Genomic DNA, 17168 nt, shown 5'->3' with positions numbered 1-17168 from the left:
GGCCGCCCTGCCTTCCCTCACCCTCACTCAGTTCGTCCTGCAGTCAGGCCCTGGCACCCGCCAGGTGACCCAGCTTTCCAGCAGCCTCTGAGGCAGTGGCCCGGGGACCACACGTTGAGAAACGCTGCATCCATCATCTGTCCCACCAGAGTGTCGTGGGGGACTGCTGTGTGTGTGCTGAGCACTTCGCCAGCCCCGGGGTTGTAGACAGGAGGTTCTCTCTCTCCTCACTTAGAGTCCAGTGGTGGAGTCGGGCAGTGAACAGGCACACGCTGCGGCACACGGCCGAGCAATCTGAAATGCGCTACAGAGAATGAGCAGAGCAGGACGTCGGGAGGGATGGATGGCGGTGGGCAGCCAGGACAGGTGTCTCAGAGGAGGTGACATTTGAACAGACTTGAATGAAGCAAAGGAACAAACCATGCAGATACATGAGGGAGGAACGTTCCGGATCCCATACCTTCTCACCCCCATTACCCATGGTCAACCATGGTCTGAAAACATTAAATGGAAAATTCTAGAAATAAACCAGTCACATGGTTTGCAGTGCACCTGCTCTGGCCTGCCCTTGTCCGGCCTGTCCAGGTGGTACACACTTTAGCAATTGGCTGGGTCCTTGGTCACTCACAGTGCTTGTGTTCCAAGCAACTCTTGTCCCTGCTGTGGCCTCAGGGTGCAACCTTTCATTCCAGCGTGCTGTTGTGATGGTTCTGTTTTATGTCGGCTTTAACTTCCCCGAGCAGCGTTCCACTTTACAGTATGTGGAGCTGGCGCTTCATTCGTATTTAGCTTTTATGCATCTCCTAAGAATAATAGGAGGAACCAGCGTGTCCGCTTTTGGCCTCCCCTTCTGTTGTTTTCTTTTTGAAGGATAAAAGCCGTGCTGTAAATTCATTTTTATCACTCTCCTTGCCCACACAGAACCTCCCAGGCCCAAGCCATCTGCCCTGGGCTTTGGTGCTTTGCTGTATCCTGGGGACCTGGCATTCCCCCATGCTCCCTGGGTGATGTGAGGTGTGTGCCGGCTCTGGCTAGCCACAGATGCTCTCCAGCCATCTCGTGTGCTATGGTGAATGGCCTTGTGCAGATGTCATTTCTCTATTTTCACCCTAAATGGACTGAGTGCCATCAACAGGCCAGGCCATGCATGACCCACAGGAGATTCGGGGACAAATCTGACCCTTCCTGGCCCAGCAGGAGTGGGAGATGCTTCAGCCACCTCGGGGCTGGGTCAGGAGTCTGCCCACAGAGCCCAGGAGACGGGGGAGGCTGCCTGGGGCCGGGGAGCGTGGTGTGCCCGGTGGTGTGCCTGGCCTTCTGGGAGTGGAACTGTCAGATGACTCCTCTTTGTCTCTGGCCAGACCTGGTCTTTGTGGGAAGGAGGGGGAGGGGAAAGGCCAGGACTCTGTGGTCCGGGGTGGTTTCTGGGCTGAGAGAGGTCTCAATGGAGGTGATAGAGCTGGGAGGCCACGCTGTGGTTAGAAGGCTGGATGTGGGTGCTGGGGTGGGGAAGGAGCTGGAGGGAGAATGTGGTGCCCACGCTAGTGCCATCAGCATTCCATAGCCGGGTATGTGCAGGATCACCACCCAGGTCCCCCTGTGGCTCCAGGCCTTTATTTCTCTACCTGTCCCAGGCTGTGTCCATCCTTGAAGCAGATGTGGGGCTCGGTGGTCAGAAGGAAATATCCTGTAGCCGGACTTTATAAGTTCAAGTCCTGGCCAGCAAAATGGGGATGATGATGTGATCAGCCACACTGGGTTAAAAAGGGGACGGGAGAGAATGACACAAGGTCAGGCCTGTGGCCCTGTGCACAGTGAGCAGCCTTAGCTGTGATTACTATCCTTGTCACCACTATTATTTTTACCATCACTCCTCCCTTAAATCCCCTCCATCAGGGCTGGGGACAGCATCACACTCTTCTCCTTTTAGCAGAGGGCAGGGTGCCCTGAGTTCATATTAGCAGTTTGAATGTCAAGGTCAGGATTGCAGAGGAAGTGGAGAGAATGATTCTAGGGCTCGTGCTTGGCCTTTCCGCCTCCCCTCCCAGCTCTGATGTGTTCATTCGCCTCTGTGCCCCACACTCACATGCACACACACACACACACGCTGGCACAGCCCCTGTGTTAATGGACTCAGTAACGTAGAGGGGAATGAGTAAGTGAACAAACAAATGAGGTTTTTACCTAAGTCCCTGGCCCTTGGCACTCAGGGTTTTGCCAAGCTGGTGGTCACGGTTGACCAGGCCAGAGCTACAACTAAAAACCTTGATGGCTATTTTTGGGACGAGTGACCCACCACTTCCAATGACTTGCTCCTACATGGCGTCTAATTTCATTAAGCCTCGGAAACAGTGACATCAGAAGCGCCCGCCCGCTAGCCGCCCACGATGGGTGAACCACACAGTGATCCGAGATCCATCGGTGAGAGCCGGGGAGAAGTGAGGCCCCCGGCAGCAAAAGTTAAAATAGCAAAGCTGAGGCGTTCTGCTATGAAAAGAAGTGACAGTTGAAACCCGTTAGTCAGCTGTTTCCAGGGGCCGTCGCCTTGCTCGGGGACATGGGAAGTCACACGTGTTTATTTGGGCTTCGGTTCTGCAGCCATCCCTGCACAGGAGGTCCAGTGTGAGCTGCCCAGCGCAGTGCTGTTGAGGAGGTCCTCTGTCCTCCTTCTCATTGGCTGCAGGACCCACAGGACCCTGGCAGGTGTTCTCAGGGAGGCTGCTCTATGCCGGGGTGTGATGGAGCTGGAGCCATGCGTTTGGCAATGTTTTGATTGCAGTAGTGACATCCGTATCTGGATCGCACCACTAGAGTAGAAGTCACAGAGGAAAGCCAGGTGGATTTGCCCTTTTCCCTGTGGGTTCCCTGGCCAATTTGTTTTTTTTTTGTTTGTTTGTTTGTTTTGTTTTGTTTTGTTTTTCTCATGTGAGCTCTGCCTTCTCAAGCACAGATCAAAATGGGGGAGGAAAAGATGGTTTAACTCAGGTTCCTGGGGGCCCTCGAGGCTGTGGCTCTGACCCAGCAGGAGCAGAAGTAACCCCTAGTAATAGGATCGGCGGGAACCTGAGCTTCTACATGGGAAGTTTATTCTGCTGTCAGTGTGGCTTCTCAGTGCAGCACTATTGTGACTGGGGTAAGGGAGACATACGGTGCACTGGAGGGTGTTCAGTAGCAGCCCTGGCCTGTACCAACCAGGTGCCATGGCCTCCTGTACCCCCAGCTGTGAGGGCCAGGATGTGGCCAGATGTTGGCACGTGTCCCCTGGGACGCACAGACATCACTCCTGGTTGAGAGCCCCTGGCACACAGTTCTTCAAGGGCACGAGAAACGCAAGGACTCACGAGCTCACGAGGCTTTATTGTCGGGGTTCCTTTCTGTTTCAAGTACTCTTGAGTTTAATGCGCCCGTGGGCTGGGTGAGGCACTCCTCCTCCTGAGGCTTCTGCTTTCTGTGCCATGGGTGGGTGGCACGCCGTGATCTCTGCAGGGCTGACAGCGAGGTCTCGGGATGCTGTCCCAGCAGGGGCTAAAGCTCGGAACCGCCCTGCTCCAGTTACTGCTCCCTCGCTCTCTACTCTTCGCCATCCAGTAGTTCTGAAATGCAGGTGACTGTTCTCTTGCTTTAAGTCAAGCCGCTGTTGCCCTTTTATTCTAAGGGAAAATGTCTGGGTACCATGGAAGTAGAACAGTCCTGTAACAGAACCCCTGTATCCCCATCACCGGCTTCTCCACCATCCGTTTCCTTCTTCCATTTTGAAGGCCAGCTACTGGATCTTGTCCCTGTGCAGATCCATTCATAACTCAGTTCCCCAGGGTCCAGGGCTGGGCAGGACTGGGAGGGCAGGAGCCTGGGACCTGCCCCTGAGAAACCCACAGGCTGGTGGGCGGGCCCGGAGAGAGCATTTTTTATTTGTCAACCATAAAAGACTCCATCCTTGAGCTTTCTCTGTTGACGATTCAGCAATTCCAGTTCTTTGACTCCTCTTCCTAAGAAGTATTGTCCACCCAAATGGGCCTGGTTTATCCCCACACTATTGGAAAGAGGAGCAAGAACACATTTGGGCCTGGATTCAGACCCCCGGCGTGGCTCGTCATAGGTGTGTGAATTTAGGCCAAGCCACCAGCCTCTCTCAGCCTCATTTGTGAAATGAGACAGCAGTTCCCCAGCTCACAAATCTGTCAAGGGGATTGGATGAGAACCTGCCAGTCAAGGGCCTGCCGTGGCCCCACACGTAGCAGGGCTGACACTGAGCATCCCTTTCCCCTCCCCCGTTTTCTTTACCCTTTCCTCCACATTCTCTTCTCCACGAAGCGGCCCCACACTGACTGATGTGAGCCGGAGGACAGGCCACTCACTTCCTGGTCATCTGTCACATGTCTTGGTTCTCACCAGCCGCCTGGCAGACCGTCTTCTCAGAGACATTCAAGGCTGACTCACTGGGCTTGTGGTCAGCTCTGCAACCAGGGTCTTTTTCAAGTCCCTCTGCCCTTCCACCACTCCGCTGCTTGGGTCTGGCATGGGAACAGCGACATTATTAGGGCATATTGTGGTCACATGACTTCCCGAGGTGCCAAAAGCTTTGCTAGACTGGCAGCTTTGTAAGGGCAGGGACCATGTCTGCCTTCATCAGCTCCATTTCCCCACCATCCAATACCGTGCCTTGGACCCATTTGTCACATGAACTAGTGAATTTTGAGCAGGTCTCTATCTTCCAGGATACTCCTGTCTGCCCTGGTTGGGGCAGCATCCTGGGAAAAGCAGATAAGCAAGATCTTGAGACCTTAATCCAGTTTACAGGGAGCTTCAAACTGGCCCCACAAATACAGGGCTGCAGAAGGACCTTGGCCTGGGCACTCAGACCCTAGTTTGAATTCCAGCTCCGCAGCTCATCGGCTTGGTAACTGGGAGAAGTGGCCCCCACCTGAGCCTCAGCCTTCTTCCCTGGGAAAATGAGGATCAGGGTGTACCAGGGTTATGGTGAGGAATGAATGCAAATGGTGTCGGATTGGCTGGCCTCGGGCGGAAGTGATCATGGTTCAGCGTGGGCCACGGCTTGAACATAGCTTGGGAGTCCTCCAAGGCTTCTTGAGTTGAGAATTAAACCCATTAATACCATTGTGAGGTATTGAAAGGGTGGAAACTTGACCCAGCTGTGGCGTTCAGAGGAGGAGCTGACGGGAGGTGATCAGGACTGGGAAATGTCAGGTGGAGCCCGTGGCTGAAACGTAGTGACTCCCTAACCAAAGGGAAGGTACGTCCTCCCTCTCGCCGCGTGGTGTCCTGCACGGCCCCCTGACTCCTCCAGCAAGAACAGGAGCATCAGGTGCAGGGCCTTGACCTTGCACTTGCTGAGGCATGAGCCAAAATACACCTCCTTTCTTGCTAAAGTTGGCCTGCCTCGGGGGTTTCATTATGGTAGCCGACTACCGCAGCTCCACTTAGGCTTTCCAGAGCAGCTGTGATTTTGATCGCCTTTGTGTTTGGTCCAAGCCTTTCCTCTGGGTGCTTTGTTCACCTGGCTTCCTTCCCCGTTTCCTGCCTCCCGACAGAGATGTGCTCTGCCTGTCACCCAGTGTGCTCAGCAAACATTTTTTAAATGAGCACCTCCAATTCAGATGCCTCAAGAGACCAGGCCTGTGTAAAGAAAGCAGGTTATGTGGACTTCTTTAGTAGCATCTGCCCCCTTTTTGAAAATTCCCATGAAATATTTTTAAATGCTTTACTTTTTCATTTTTTAATGTTTTCAGATTTAAAGAAAAAACCACTGGTAAAAGAGCACAAGAGTTCCCATGTGTCCATAATTTGCCCACGTTTCCCCCAAAATTAGACACCTTTTACAATCATGATGCTGTTCTTGAAACCAGGACCACAGCCTCCTGAGTCCTGCTGAGCCACCTGCAGATGTGACTCAGACGTTGTCAGCGTCAGGATCTCCTCCAGGCCCTGGCCATGCTGCAGCCCTTGTCTGTCCGTTCTGACTCTGACACTTTTGACGAACGCTAGCTGGTGGTTTTGCAGCTCCTCAACTTGGAGTTGCTGTTTTCTCACTACCAGGTTGAAGCTGTGCATTTTTAGCACCCCAGCAGAGCTGCTGTGTCCTTGGTACAGCACATCGGGGCCACAGCAGCTGCCCTGCCCCTTCCTGGTCATGTTCACTCTCCTCACCTGGTGAAGGTAGTCTCTGCAGGGTTTCTCCTCTGAGACCTCCTGTCCGCTCTGTGATTAACCAGTGCATCATGGGAGGGGGCTTGAAGGTAGGTCAGTGTCCTGATTCTCATCCAACCTTAAGTTTACTCATTTCTTTATTAATCTGTATAGATTACTGGCTTCCTGTTTTATACAATGAGTTATCACCCACGATTCTCTTTAAAATTTTTTAGGTTTTTGTATGTTATATCTGTAGTTGCCTAATTTATTAGAAATTGAAACTGGGACATTAAAAATAAGATTTTATTTTGTTTTGTTTTAATTTGAAAAGCAGAGAGAGATTGAAAGAGACAGACATAGACACCAGAGATCTCCCATCTGACCAGTTCACTCCCCAAATTCCCCTAACAGCTAGAGCTGGGCCAGGACTGAAGCCAGGAACTCAGTCCAGGTTTCCCATGTGGATGGCACAAGCCATCACTGCTGCTTCCCAAGGTATACATTAGCAGGAAGCTGGAGTCAAGAGCTGGAGCCAGAAATCAAACCCAGATACTCCAGGATAGGACGTAGGTGTCTTAACCCGTATCTCAATACCAGGCTAAACGCCCACCGTCAGCACTGACTTGGATGCTCTGTTGTCCGTTCTTCAGCCAGTGGGAGCCCCCTTGAGCTGGCTTCTTGCCCCTTCATTCTTTGAACACTTTCTTGCTTTCTGATATAAGATGGTCCAAGCTCATCTTGTATTTTATTTTCTCTGCCCAGTACTGGAAACTGCCAGTTCTCCAAAGAGCTCTGAGTCCTTTGAGTAGAGAATAATAATTTAGAAGCCAAGATGTGAGTGCTGGTTGCCCTGATTGCTACCAGGCTGTCGCTGTGCTGAGCCCTCTATCTGGAAAGAGCTAGGAAGTGTGTGTCCAACATGTGTGACCAGGGAACACACACCAGTCTAGTTTTGTGTTTTTGTCTATTCGAAATCACAAATTCAAATCACTGCCTCCACTGCCACTTTTTTTAAAAAGTTTTTAAAGGTTTACCTCATTTGTTTGATAGGCAGAGTAACAGGGAGAGAGAGAGAGATGCCTTCCATCTGCTCATTCACTCCCCAAATGGTTGCAGTGGCCCCAGGTCTGGGCCAGGCCAAAGCCAGGAGCCCAGAATTCCATCAGGATCTCCCACGTGGGTGACAGGAACCTGAGTGCTTGGACTGCCTTCTGCTGCCTTCCCGGGTGCATTAGCAGGAAGCAGGGTCAGAAGCAGAGCAGGACTTGAACTGGCCCTCCCATATGGGGTGCCAGCGTCTCAGGCCGCAGCTTACCTCACTGCGTCACAGTGCCCATCCCCATTTCCACTCTTTAACACGGCGTGTTTGCACCTCCCTTCCCCAACAGTGGCACCCAGCCCCCACCATCCTCTGTGTATGTACCTATCTGATCAGCCCCCTGTATATGACAATCTCCCATCTCTCCCAGTCTTCACCCTGGCTGCACTCTGACACTGCCTCAGTCCCCCCCCCCCCCATCTCATTCTGACTTCCCACCAGACCCCCAGTTTTTTTTTTAAAGATTTATTATTTTATTGATTTGAAAGGCAAAGTTACAGAGAGACGTAGAGACACAGAGGGGAGACATCTTCCATCCACTGGTTCACTCCCCAAATTGCTGAGCTGAGCCGATCCGAAGCCAGGAGCCAGGAGCTTCTTCCGGGTCTCCCACATGGGTGCATGAGCCCAAGGACTTGGGCCATCTTCTACTGCTTTCCCAGGCACATTAGCAAGGAGCTGGACCAGAAGTGGAGCAGCTGGGGTTCGAACTGGTGCCCATCTGGGATACTGCAGGCCAGGACTTGAACATGCTGTACCCACAGCACCAGCCCAAGACCCCCAGTTTTAAAGCAATAGTTTGTAAATGGTGAGGCCCAGTTTCTACCTGAGGGTCCCTGACAGTGACCTGACTGGAAGCTGTGTTGTCTGTTACCTGGGGCATCTTTGATCTCAGGACATGGCTGCCAGTTCTGTCCTTGGCTGGAGGAGTCCTTTGAGATCCTGCATGCTCCCCCTTATTTTATAGGCAGGCAAGGGAGGCCCAGCAAGGGGTAGTGATTTTTTTTTGTAGGTTGGGGCAGAATGAGGACGAGACCCCTCCCACTGCTGCCCCCGCTGACCCTACCACCTCCGGAGGAGCCCATGCTCCCTCCACTGTGGCGTGGGCCGTTCTACACTTGATCTTAGCCAAAAGGCCGAGAAGCGGTGTGGGCCGTTCTAAGATGCAAGGCGGACCATGCCCTTCTCCCAGGCTGCAGGGCCTCTTAGCTTAGCTGGCCCCAGAGCAGGCTCCTGGGCCTCATTCCACCTGCAGATTCGTCTCATTTGTCCTGCAGAGTTGTTGGCCCGACACTGGAGAACAGGGGACTTGAGTATAAAATCCCAAGTTGTCTTCTGAAAACTTAGAAGAATTCACTTCACCTGAGCCACCCCAAGTCTACACTTCTGTCTGGCAGTGTAGACGCCCCTGGACTTACAGTGCGGTCAAGTCCCAATCAGCCCGTTGGAAGTCGGAAATATTTTAAGTCAAAAACTCATTTACTGCACCTGCTTTGCCTAGCCTGCTTTAGACAGGCTCAGGACGCCGACCTCAGCCTACGGCCAGGCAGTTATCTATCCCAAAACCTGTTTCATAATCAGGTGTTGAATAGCTCATGTAGCTCATGTCATTGGTTGAACAGAAGATATCAATACTGCAGCACTGACCGGAAGTTGTGGTTGCTGCTGCGGCAGCTGCCCAGTGTCACCTGAGATGATGGGGTCTCATGTCGTGGGCTCCGGGAAAAGATCCAAACTCAGAATTTGAAGCTCAGTTGCTACTGAGTGCTGGTGGCTTTCACGCTGTTGTAAAATCACAAGCTCCCAAGTTGAGCCATTGTAAGCAGGGGACTGCTGCCCCTGAGGTTGCCTGCCTGGGCCCAGGTGGCACTTACAGCCCCTCCCAGCTCCCCAGTCTCCTCTTCCTCCCTCCTGTTCCCCACTTGGAAGTCTTGGAAGTCTGGAAGTCGCTGCTCCGCATCACACCCCCACTTCCATCCTGCACTTGCTTAATCTTGGCTCGCTCCCTCCACCCACCTGCCTCTCCTCCTACAGCTGTGTTCATATTCCACCTCCTGCAGGAAGCTTCACACAGGGGCCCCTCCTGGGTGCCCCCAGCACCTCCAGCTGACCCAGCCTGGAGCTGCACTCCACTGACTGTGCTGCTAAACTGTAGGCTCCCTCAGTCAAGGCCCGAATCTTAGCTCCATGTCCCTATGCCTATAAGGAGGGCTCAGCACACAGTAGGAGCCTCCTGAATAGCAGTCAGATGAGCATTACTTGTAGAAATGCAGGGACAGGTGTTTAGCCCAGCACTTAAGACACCAGTATAGGTGCATCCCATATCACATCCCATTCCAGAGTACCTGTGTTCAACTCCTATCACATCCCGTTCCATAGTATCTATGTTCAACTCCTGACTCTGGCTCCTGACTCCAGTTTCCTGGTGGTGCAATCCCTGGAGTCAGCAGGTGATGGCCAAGGACTTGTGGGAGACCTGGATTGGGTTCTTTACTCCCATCTTTGGCCTGGTCCAGCTCCAGCTATTGTGGGCATTTGGGGAGTGAATTAGCAGATTAAATCTGTGTCTTTCAATATATACATATGTACCTACATATATATGTATGTATTCTCAAATTTAAATAGTAGCAGCAAGTACTCACATAGCACTTCCTGGGTGCCAGACACAGTTCTAAGTACTTTACGAGTGCTCAGTCACTTGAGCCTCATCATTGTGCCAGGAGCTGGTTCCTGTCTCTGTCCCCATTTTATGGACAGAGGAACTGAGACACAGAGAGCTTGAGTGACATGTCCAAGGTCACACAGTGGTGGAGTCACGGTTGAACCCAGGCAGTCGGACCCCACAGCAGGTGCTCTCACGTCTAAGATGCCTCTCGAGGTTGAAGAGTTGTGGGTTTTCAGAGTACGGGAGCTGAGTAGGCAGGCAGGCGGCAGAGAAAGTCGTACCTTTCACCTTGGCAGCGCACAGGGATTTTTCCTCCCCCGAGGTCCTAGGAAACAGCGCGTGTCGTATGTAATTACGGTGAGCACAAGCAGTCGAGCGTCGGCACTTACGCAAGAGGCCCAGGCTGTTGCACTGGGCTGAGTGGGCGCACAGAGGAAGCACTTGCCAGCCTGTGCCCCGTGGCTGGAGCGACTGACCCCCACCCCTCAACCTTGGGCGGCTTGTCTGGCTTGTCTCGGGAGCCTGGCAGCGTCTTGTGGCCAGAGGGCTCTGGTAGCACTTGCTGGGTGGGAGCCATCCTGCCGTGCAGGGTCGGTTGGGGAGGGGGCCGGGGCAAGGGGCTCCCTCACCACCTGTCTACCTCAGATCCCTCGTGCACTCGTGCTTCCTTGCCACCTCTCCACAGCCTTGTAGGGGGTCTCCTTGCGCCCCACTTTTACAGATGAGGAGAGGTCATTTGCCTAAGGACACAGAACCGTGAGGCAGAGGGCCAGCCAAGATTTGATCAGGGCAGCCTGATTCTAGGACCTTAACTCTTCAGTAGCCGGTGGTAACGTGGGGCCAGTTAAACCCGCGTCTGCCTGATTGGGAAACCCTTACTTCTGCTCCCCCTCCCTGAGCCCCGCAGCTCCCCTGTGCTCAGGCGGCATCCACAAAAAAGGAAGGCATCTGTGTGCCTCTGGGGAGGAAGGAGGGGGTCCCAGAGGAGCCAGGAGCCAGGGCGGACACCAAGGCCACGGGCTGTGGGCTGAGTTTGACGTTAACCTCGTGCCTTAGAGTCCTGAAGAAGCTCCAAGAAGCAGGTGGCAGGAGCCGGTGGGGGAGGGAGGGGGGAGTGGAGCCAGGAGGAGGCGGTGGAGGCAGGAAAGGGAAGAGGGGGCGGAGAGGTGACGCAGAGCGAGAATCAGCGCCATCGCGTAACTCCGGTGGCGACTCTGCGTTTCCCTGTTTCCTGTAGCGTCAGAGCCACCAAGACTCAGGTATTGGGGTCATTCCACAGTAGTATGTCAAGTGCCTGCTAAGCACCAGGCCCCTGCTATAGGGTCTGGGGACATGGCTGGGGTGAAACCTACTGAGGTCCTGCCCTCATGGAGGTTACAGTTTAATGGGAGAAGACCCCCAGAAAAGTACAAACCAATACAGAGGGGTGAGCGAGGTCGTTCGTAACAACCGTGGGTAAGCAAAGAAGATTCAGGGGATGCCACTGACAGATGGGGGTGTGTGAGGGGGGTTCTAGCAGAGGGGGCTCCTGCGAGGCCTTTTGGAGCAGGGGATCTGAAAGGGGTGGAAGGTGCTGGTTTTGGGGAGAGCAGTGGCTCGCTGACCCACGCCCCCTGGCAGCTGATGCTGCTTCTGCTGCCTGAGCCCTGTCCTCTGTGCCCACCTCACTCCTCTCCATTTCTTTTCTGCAGGTTTGACATCTACAGGAAGGTGCCCAAAGACCTCACGCAGCCAACGTACACTGGGGCCATCAGTGAGTAGTCGCCCTTCTGAGGGTTCCCCACACCTGCCTCATACACCCCTGGCACCTGCACCTGCTTTCTCTGTGCAAAGCTTTTAAGATTTATTCATTTATTTATTTGAGAGAGGGAGGGAGGGAGAGCTTCTATTTGCTGGTACATTTCCCCTCCATGGCTGCAGTAGTCCATGCTGGGCCAGGCTGAAGCCAGGAACCAGGAACTCCATCCAGGTCTCCCACATAAATAGCAGGGCCTCAAGCAGTTGAGCCATCTTCCACTGCCTTCCCAGGTGCATCAGCAGGGAGCTGGATTGGAAGCAGAGCAACCGAGACTCCAGTTGGCACTGTGTTATGGATGCCAGAGACACAATGCCAGCGACACGTGCAGAACTTCTGACCCAGGGAGGAAAGAAGCAAGGTGGCAGGGAAGAAATGAGGTGCATCTTGCCAGGCCCTTCACGTACTTCCATGTTAAATCTTTCTCCTTGCCATAACCCTGCAAGGCATGCACATTGGCTGCTTCTGCGAGGATACCTGCAGAATCACCGACGTAGATCAAGCATCCCTTATTCAGAAAGCTAAAATCAAATGCTCCAAATCCAAAATGTTCTGACCACTGCATGCCTTAGGTGGAAAATTCCACACCTGAACCTCACATAATAGGATCATATTCAAAACACAGGCGCACTGAAAATACTGTATAAAATCACCTTTGGGCTATGTGCGTAAGGGGTCCTTGTCTCGTTATATATCTGCAGCTATTCCAGAATCCCCAGAAAAGCTGCCATCTGAAGCACTTCTGGCCCCACGCACTTGCAGTAAGAGATGCTCAACAGACAGGGCTGCCCCGGGAGAGGAAAGTGGGGCTCAAGGCTGGCAGAAACAATTTGAGCTTTGTACCTAAGCACACTTTTACCCAATGCTTGTTCTAAAAATCACAAACCCATCCATATTTGTGTTTCTAAAGACCATTCTTCAAATGGTCCTTGGAGGCTCCTTGGAGGAACAAGAGATCTGGGGACTGGGCAGAGAAAGTGCAAAGTGAGCCTGGGGCACCTTCTATCAGCAGGAACCAAGAGCCAGCCTGAAGGAGGACCCAGAGTAATACATAATGACACTGTTGCTTTAGAACCCAAAGAATTAGAGGAAGGTCTGTGAGTGCATGCTGACATAAATCAATGGCAGCAACAATTCCAGACGATAAATCCAGGAGGGAGCTTAGCTCTCCTGTCTTGAGACTCTTCCGAAGAATAGAGACTAGAAACCAAACATAGTACCTTGACTGTAGGGAGGCCTGGAGACATGGCCTTACCCAGGCCACAAAGGCTGGCGTCCCCAGCAGTCACATGGGTGTCACGTGTGTACCTCTGGTGTGACGTGTGCGGCGCCTCGCCTCTGTGGGATCTGCCCAGCACACCACAAGCCAGGCTGATGGTGAGAAAGCATCACAGTCCTAGACACAGGGACCAGTCAGGGGCTGTTCAGAAGTGGCCAGGCCTTGAAAAGCAGAGGAAAGACAGAGAAACAGACAGAGATGAGACGCTGACGACCCGGGAGGACTAAGTGCAAGCCGGATCCTGGATCTGTTTCCTGGAACAGAAGCAAGGCGTTTGTGAGAGACGGGTGAAACCCGAATGAAGTGTGCCGTGTAGTTACTCGTACTGCGCCCATGTGGGTTTCTGCGCTGTGACGAGGGGACGCTGGGGGAAGCTTGTGTGCGAGGGAGCTCTGTGCTGTTTCTACATGTGTTATTACTCCACAGTTAAAGGTTTTTTCACCTTTTTGGAGGAGCAAAATGAGCTCAGAGACTGTCCCATCCAAAGTTTCACAGGTCACTGAAGGTAGAGCCAGAGCCAGGACTCAGGTGGGCGAGGGACCCTCCCCACTGGCTGTCCTAGCCCTACTTCCTGAGCAGGGTCCCTGGGGCCAGCTGGGGAGGGTGACCTCAGTGATCCCCACCCCCTATCTTGCCCTCATGCCAGGCTTTGGGAACAGCACAGCTGAGCGGCAGGTGCCCCTCCCTGGCCCTCCCATCAGGCAGAGCTGGAATCTTTACCACCCTTGCTGTGACCTTGGGCAGATCCCACTTCACGTCTCTGCAGCTCAGTTTCCTGATCAGAGGATTGCATGTGTCTGTCTCCGGGCACCTGCCAGGCCCTCAGCATACAGACAACTGTCCTAGCACCATCTTGCTGGAGCTCACAACCAACCCACAAGGGTCTACAACTCTGGAAAGTGCAGCATCGCCCCTCGTCCCCAGGGGCAGGGGTGTGAAGGGCACGTGAGGAGAAAGGGGTTTGTGCAACCAGTTTGTGAACCTGTTCTACACAGCTCCTGTGAGGCTGCCTGCTAGGTGCTAGGCTCTGGGTCAGTAGGGTGGTATTGAGACCACAGCTCTGTCCCTGCAGCTTGCGCAGGGACAAGAGGAGCAGACACCACAGAGCAGGTGTCACCGAGACCTTTGAGTGTCAGCCCGGCAGACACGGCGCTTGTCCTGTCTGCCTTGTCAGCCTTAACAAAGCACCCAGGTTCCAGGAAGAAGCCTCCGCCCCCTCCTCCCCAGGTGCCCCGCCTCCAGTCTGGAAAGAGAACTCTGGGGCACACTGGCAGGGAGGCTGCTGGTTCCAGGTCTAGGTGGGTCCACTCTGGCCTCCAGACACACTCCCTGCATTGCACCTGTTCATCCTTGCAGCACCCACTGGCTTGCTGAGGGTCTGGAGGCGTTGGGAGCAATTCCAAAACGTGGCTCCTACGTGATCTTGGGCAGAACAGGTGCAAGCTTGCAGCCCTGCGTGGTCGGGTTCTCTCCCAGCAGGTATCCTAGCTGCAGCTGGCAGGGACAAGTAAAAGAACAGGATGCAGGAAGTTTGGAGGGACAGTGGGTCTCCCCCAGTGATTTTCTCAGCAGCCAGTGGAGAAATTTGAAATTAGCTTCTATGGCTTTAAACAAAAAACAAGCCAACCATGGCCACTCTGGATAAACCGATGGGAACCTCTTGGGACATCTGCTGAGTGAGCAGGGCATGGTTGGAAGAGTGTCCAGTGACACTGCTGCTCATTTAGAGGAAAAAGGGACTTGCATACAAGGGGACTTGAGAAAGTTCATGGACAAACGGGATTAAAAACATGAGTTCGTTTGAGTGCAAAGCGTTTTGGAATCTGTGCATTTGGGGGACTCCCCAAAAAGTTCACGGTAAACAGATATTATGAAGAAACTATACGTGAACTTCAAAAATGTTTTGGACCTGGGGCCGGTGTGGTGCTGCGGGTTAAGCTTCTGCCTGTGACTCCCACATCCCATATCGGAGTGTCAGTTTGAGTCCCGGCTGCCCCACTTCCAGCTCATCTCCCTACTACCGTACATGGGAAAGCAGAGGAACATGGCCTGAGTGCTTGGAACCCCACTATGTGCGTGGGAGACCAAGATGGAGTTCCTGGCTCCTGGCTTCTGCCTGGCACACCCCCAGCTGTTGAGGCTATTTGAGGAGTAAACCAGCAGATAGAAGATCTGTCTCCAGCTCTCCCTCTCTCTAACTCTGCCTTTCAAATAAATAAATGTTTTTAAAGTGTTTTGCATGCGGATATACATCATTTACTTTCATTTCCGTGAACTTTTCAAAGTCCCTTATACAGCAAGGGTAGGGAACAACCAGCTCCCTCCCTCCGCCTACCCCCCCACCCAGATCGTATAAGGGCCACAAAATCATGTGGTCTGGCTCTGCCAGGGCAGCTGCAAGTGGAACTCAAAGTGCAAAAAAATCTCTAGCAGACCAAAATTTTTTTAAAGATTTATTTATTTATTTGAAAGTCAGAGCTACACAGAGAGAGGAGAGGTAGAGAGAAAGAGAGAGAGAGAGAGAGAGAGAGAGAGGTCTCCCATCCATTGGTTCACTCCCCAATTGGCCGCAATGACCGGAGCTGCGCCAATCCAAAGCCAGGAACCAGAAGCTTCCTCTGGGTCTCCCAAGTGGGTGCAGGGGCCCAAGGACTTGGGCCATCTTCCACTGCTTTCCCAGGCCATAGCAGAGAGCTAGATAGGAAGTGGAGCAGCCGGGTCTTGAACCAGCATCCCATATGGGATGCTGGCGCTTCAGGCCAGGGTGTTAACCCGCTGAGCCACGGTGCTGGCCCCAGCAGACCAATTTTTTAAGAAGATTTATTTATTTACATGAGAGACAGAGTTACAGAGGGAGAGACCAAGGGAGAAGTCTTCTATCTGTTGGTTCACTCTGCAAATGGCTGCAACTGCCAGAGCTGAGCCCATCCGTAGCCAGGAGTCAGGAGCTTCTTCCGGGTCTCCCACATGGGTGCGGGGGCCCAAGCACTTGGGCCATCTTCTGTTGCTTTCCCAGGCCATCAACAGCAGCTGGATTGGAAATGGAGCACCCATATGGGATGCTGGTGCCTTAGGCAGATGCTTAACCTGTTATGCCACAGCAGGCAAATTTTTAAGTTGATAATCTTGTACGGCCCACGAATGATGTTTTAAGTACCCACATGGCTGTTGGCATAATAAAGGTTCCCCACCCCTGTTCTACAGGCTAAGATGCCCATGGAAGGACATGTGGTTCTGTGACAGGGATGGGAGGGCCGTGGACACTCACACAGTATAGCTCGTTGTGTGGCTGAATTCTTTTTCCATACCATGTGTGTGTCTGACCTATGCTTTCCAAAAGCCAAGGTCATAAACACTGCCCCCATCCAGCTTTTCCAAAGGCTGGGAGACACTGAGCATTTCCAGCGTCCCCTCTAACTCAGCGTGGCCACAGAGACTCGGCGGGCAGTCAGAGGTGTCTGCTGCTCGCTGGGAGCCCAAGTTCTTGGGGGGTCTTTTTCTCGAGACACTAGCTCTAGAACACAGGAGTCCCGGGTGTGCCTCCTGCCCCCATACAGGGCAGTCCTATGCCCAGTCTCTTCCTCTCTCCACACCCATAGCATAGGCACAAGCACCATCAGGGCTGGTGGGGGTGCGACAAGACGAGATGTCTGTTGATACACCCACAACAGGGCCCATCATAGGTGCCCAACAAATGCCCCTTCTCATTTTTGGCTGTTTGGTGGATGGATAATAGACAGACAGAGGCTGGCGCCGTGGCTTAACAGGCTAATTCTCTGCCTTGCGGCGCCGGCACACCGGGTTCTAGTCCCTGTCGGGGCGCCGGATTCTGTCCCGGTTGCCCCTCTTCCAGGCCAGCTCTCTGCTATGGCCCGGGAAGGCAGTGGAGGATGGCCCAAGTCCTTGGGCCCTGCACCCACATGGGAGAGCAGGAGAAGCACCTGGCTCCTGGCTTTGGATCAGCGAGATGCGCTGGCCGCAGCAGCCATTGGAGGGTGAACCAATGGCAAAAAGGAAGACCTTTCTCTCTGTCTCACTTTCTCACTATCCACTCTGCCTGTCCAAAAAAAAAAATAGAGAGACATAAATGCAGATGCTCCTCCCCCCTCGATGGGGTTATGTCCCAAAAAATTCATCACAAGTTGAAATTCGATGTCAAAAATGCCATGGCCTCCTGCACAGT

General features: G+C 53.2%; 1 protein-coding gene across 3 annotated transcripts in view; it reads left to right on the top strand.

Annotated features, from left to right (window-relative positions):
• Positions 1-17168, top strand: part of ERGIC1 (endoplasmic reticulum-golgi intermediate compartment 1) — a 109874-nt gene that overhangs the window by 39641 nt on the left and 53065 nt on the right. For all 3 annotated transcript variants that reach the window (XM_062188680.1, XM_062188679.1, XM_062188682.1), the window contains exon 2: positions 11603-11664. In XM_062188680.1, the coding sequence (XP_062044664.1) occupies positions 11603-11664 (62 nt within the window). The remainder of the gene's footprint in view (positions 1-11602; positions 11665-17168) is intronic.

This window comes from Lepus europaeus, chromosome 4, assembly GCF_033115175.1.
Source record: "Lepus europaeus isolate LE1 chromosome 4, mLepTim1.pri, whole genome shotgun sequence".
In the NCBI taxonomy this organism is placed as follows: Eukaryota; Metazoa; Chordata; class Mammalia; order Lagomorpha; family Leporidae; genus Lepus; species Lepus europaeus.
Note: the sequence above shows the minus strand (reverse complement) of the source record. Positions and strands in the feature narration are given on the sequence as shown.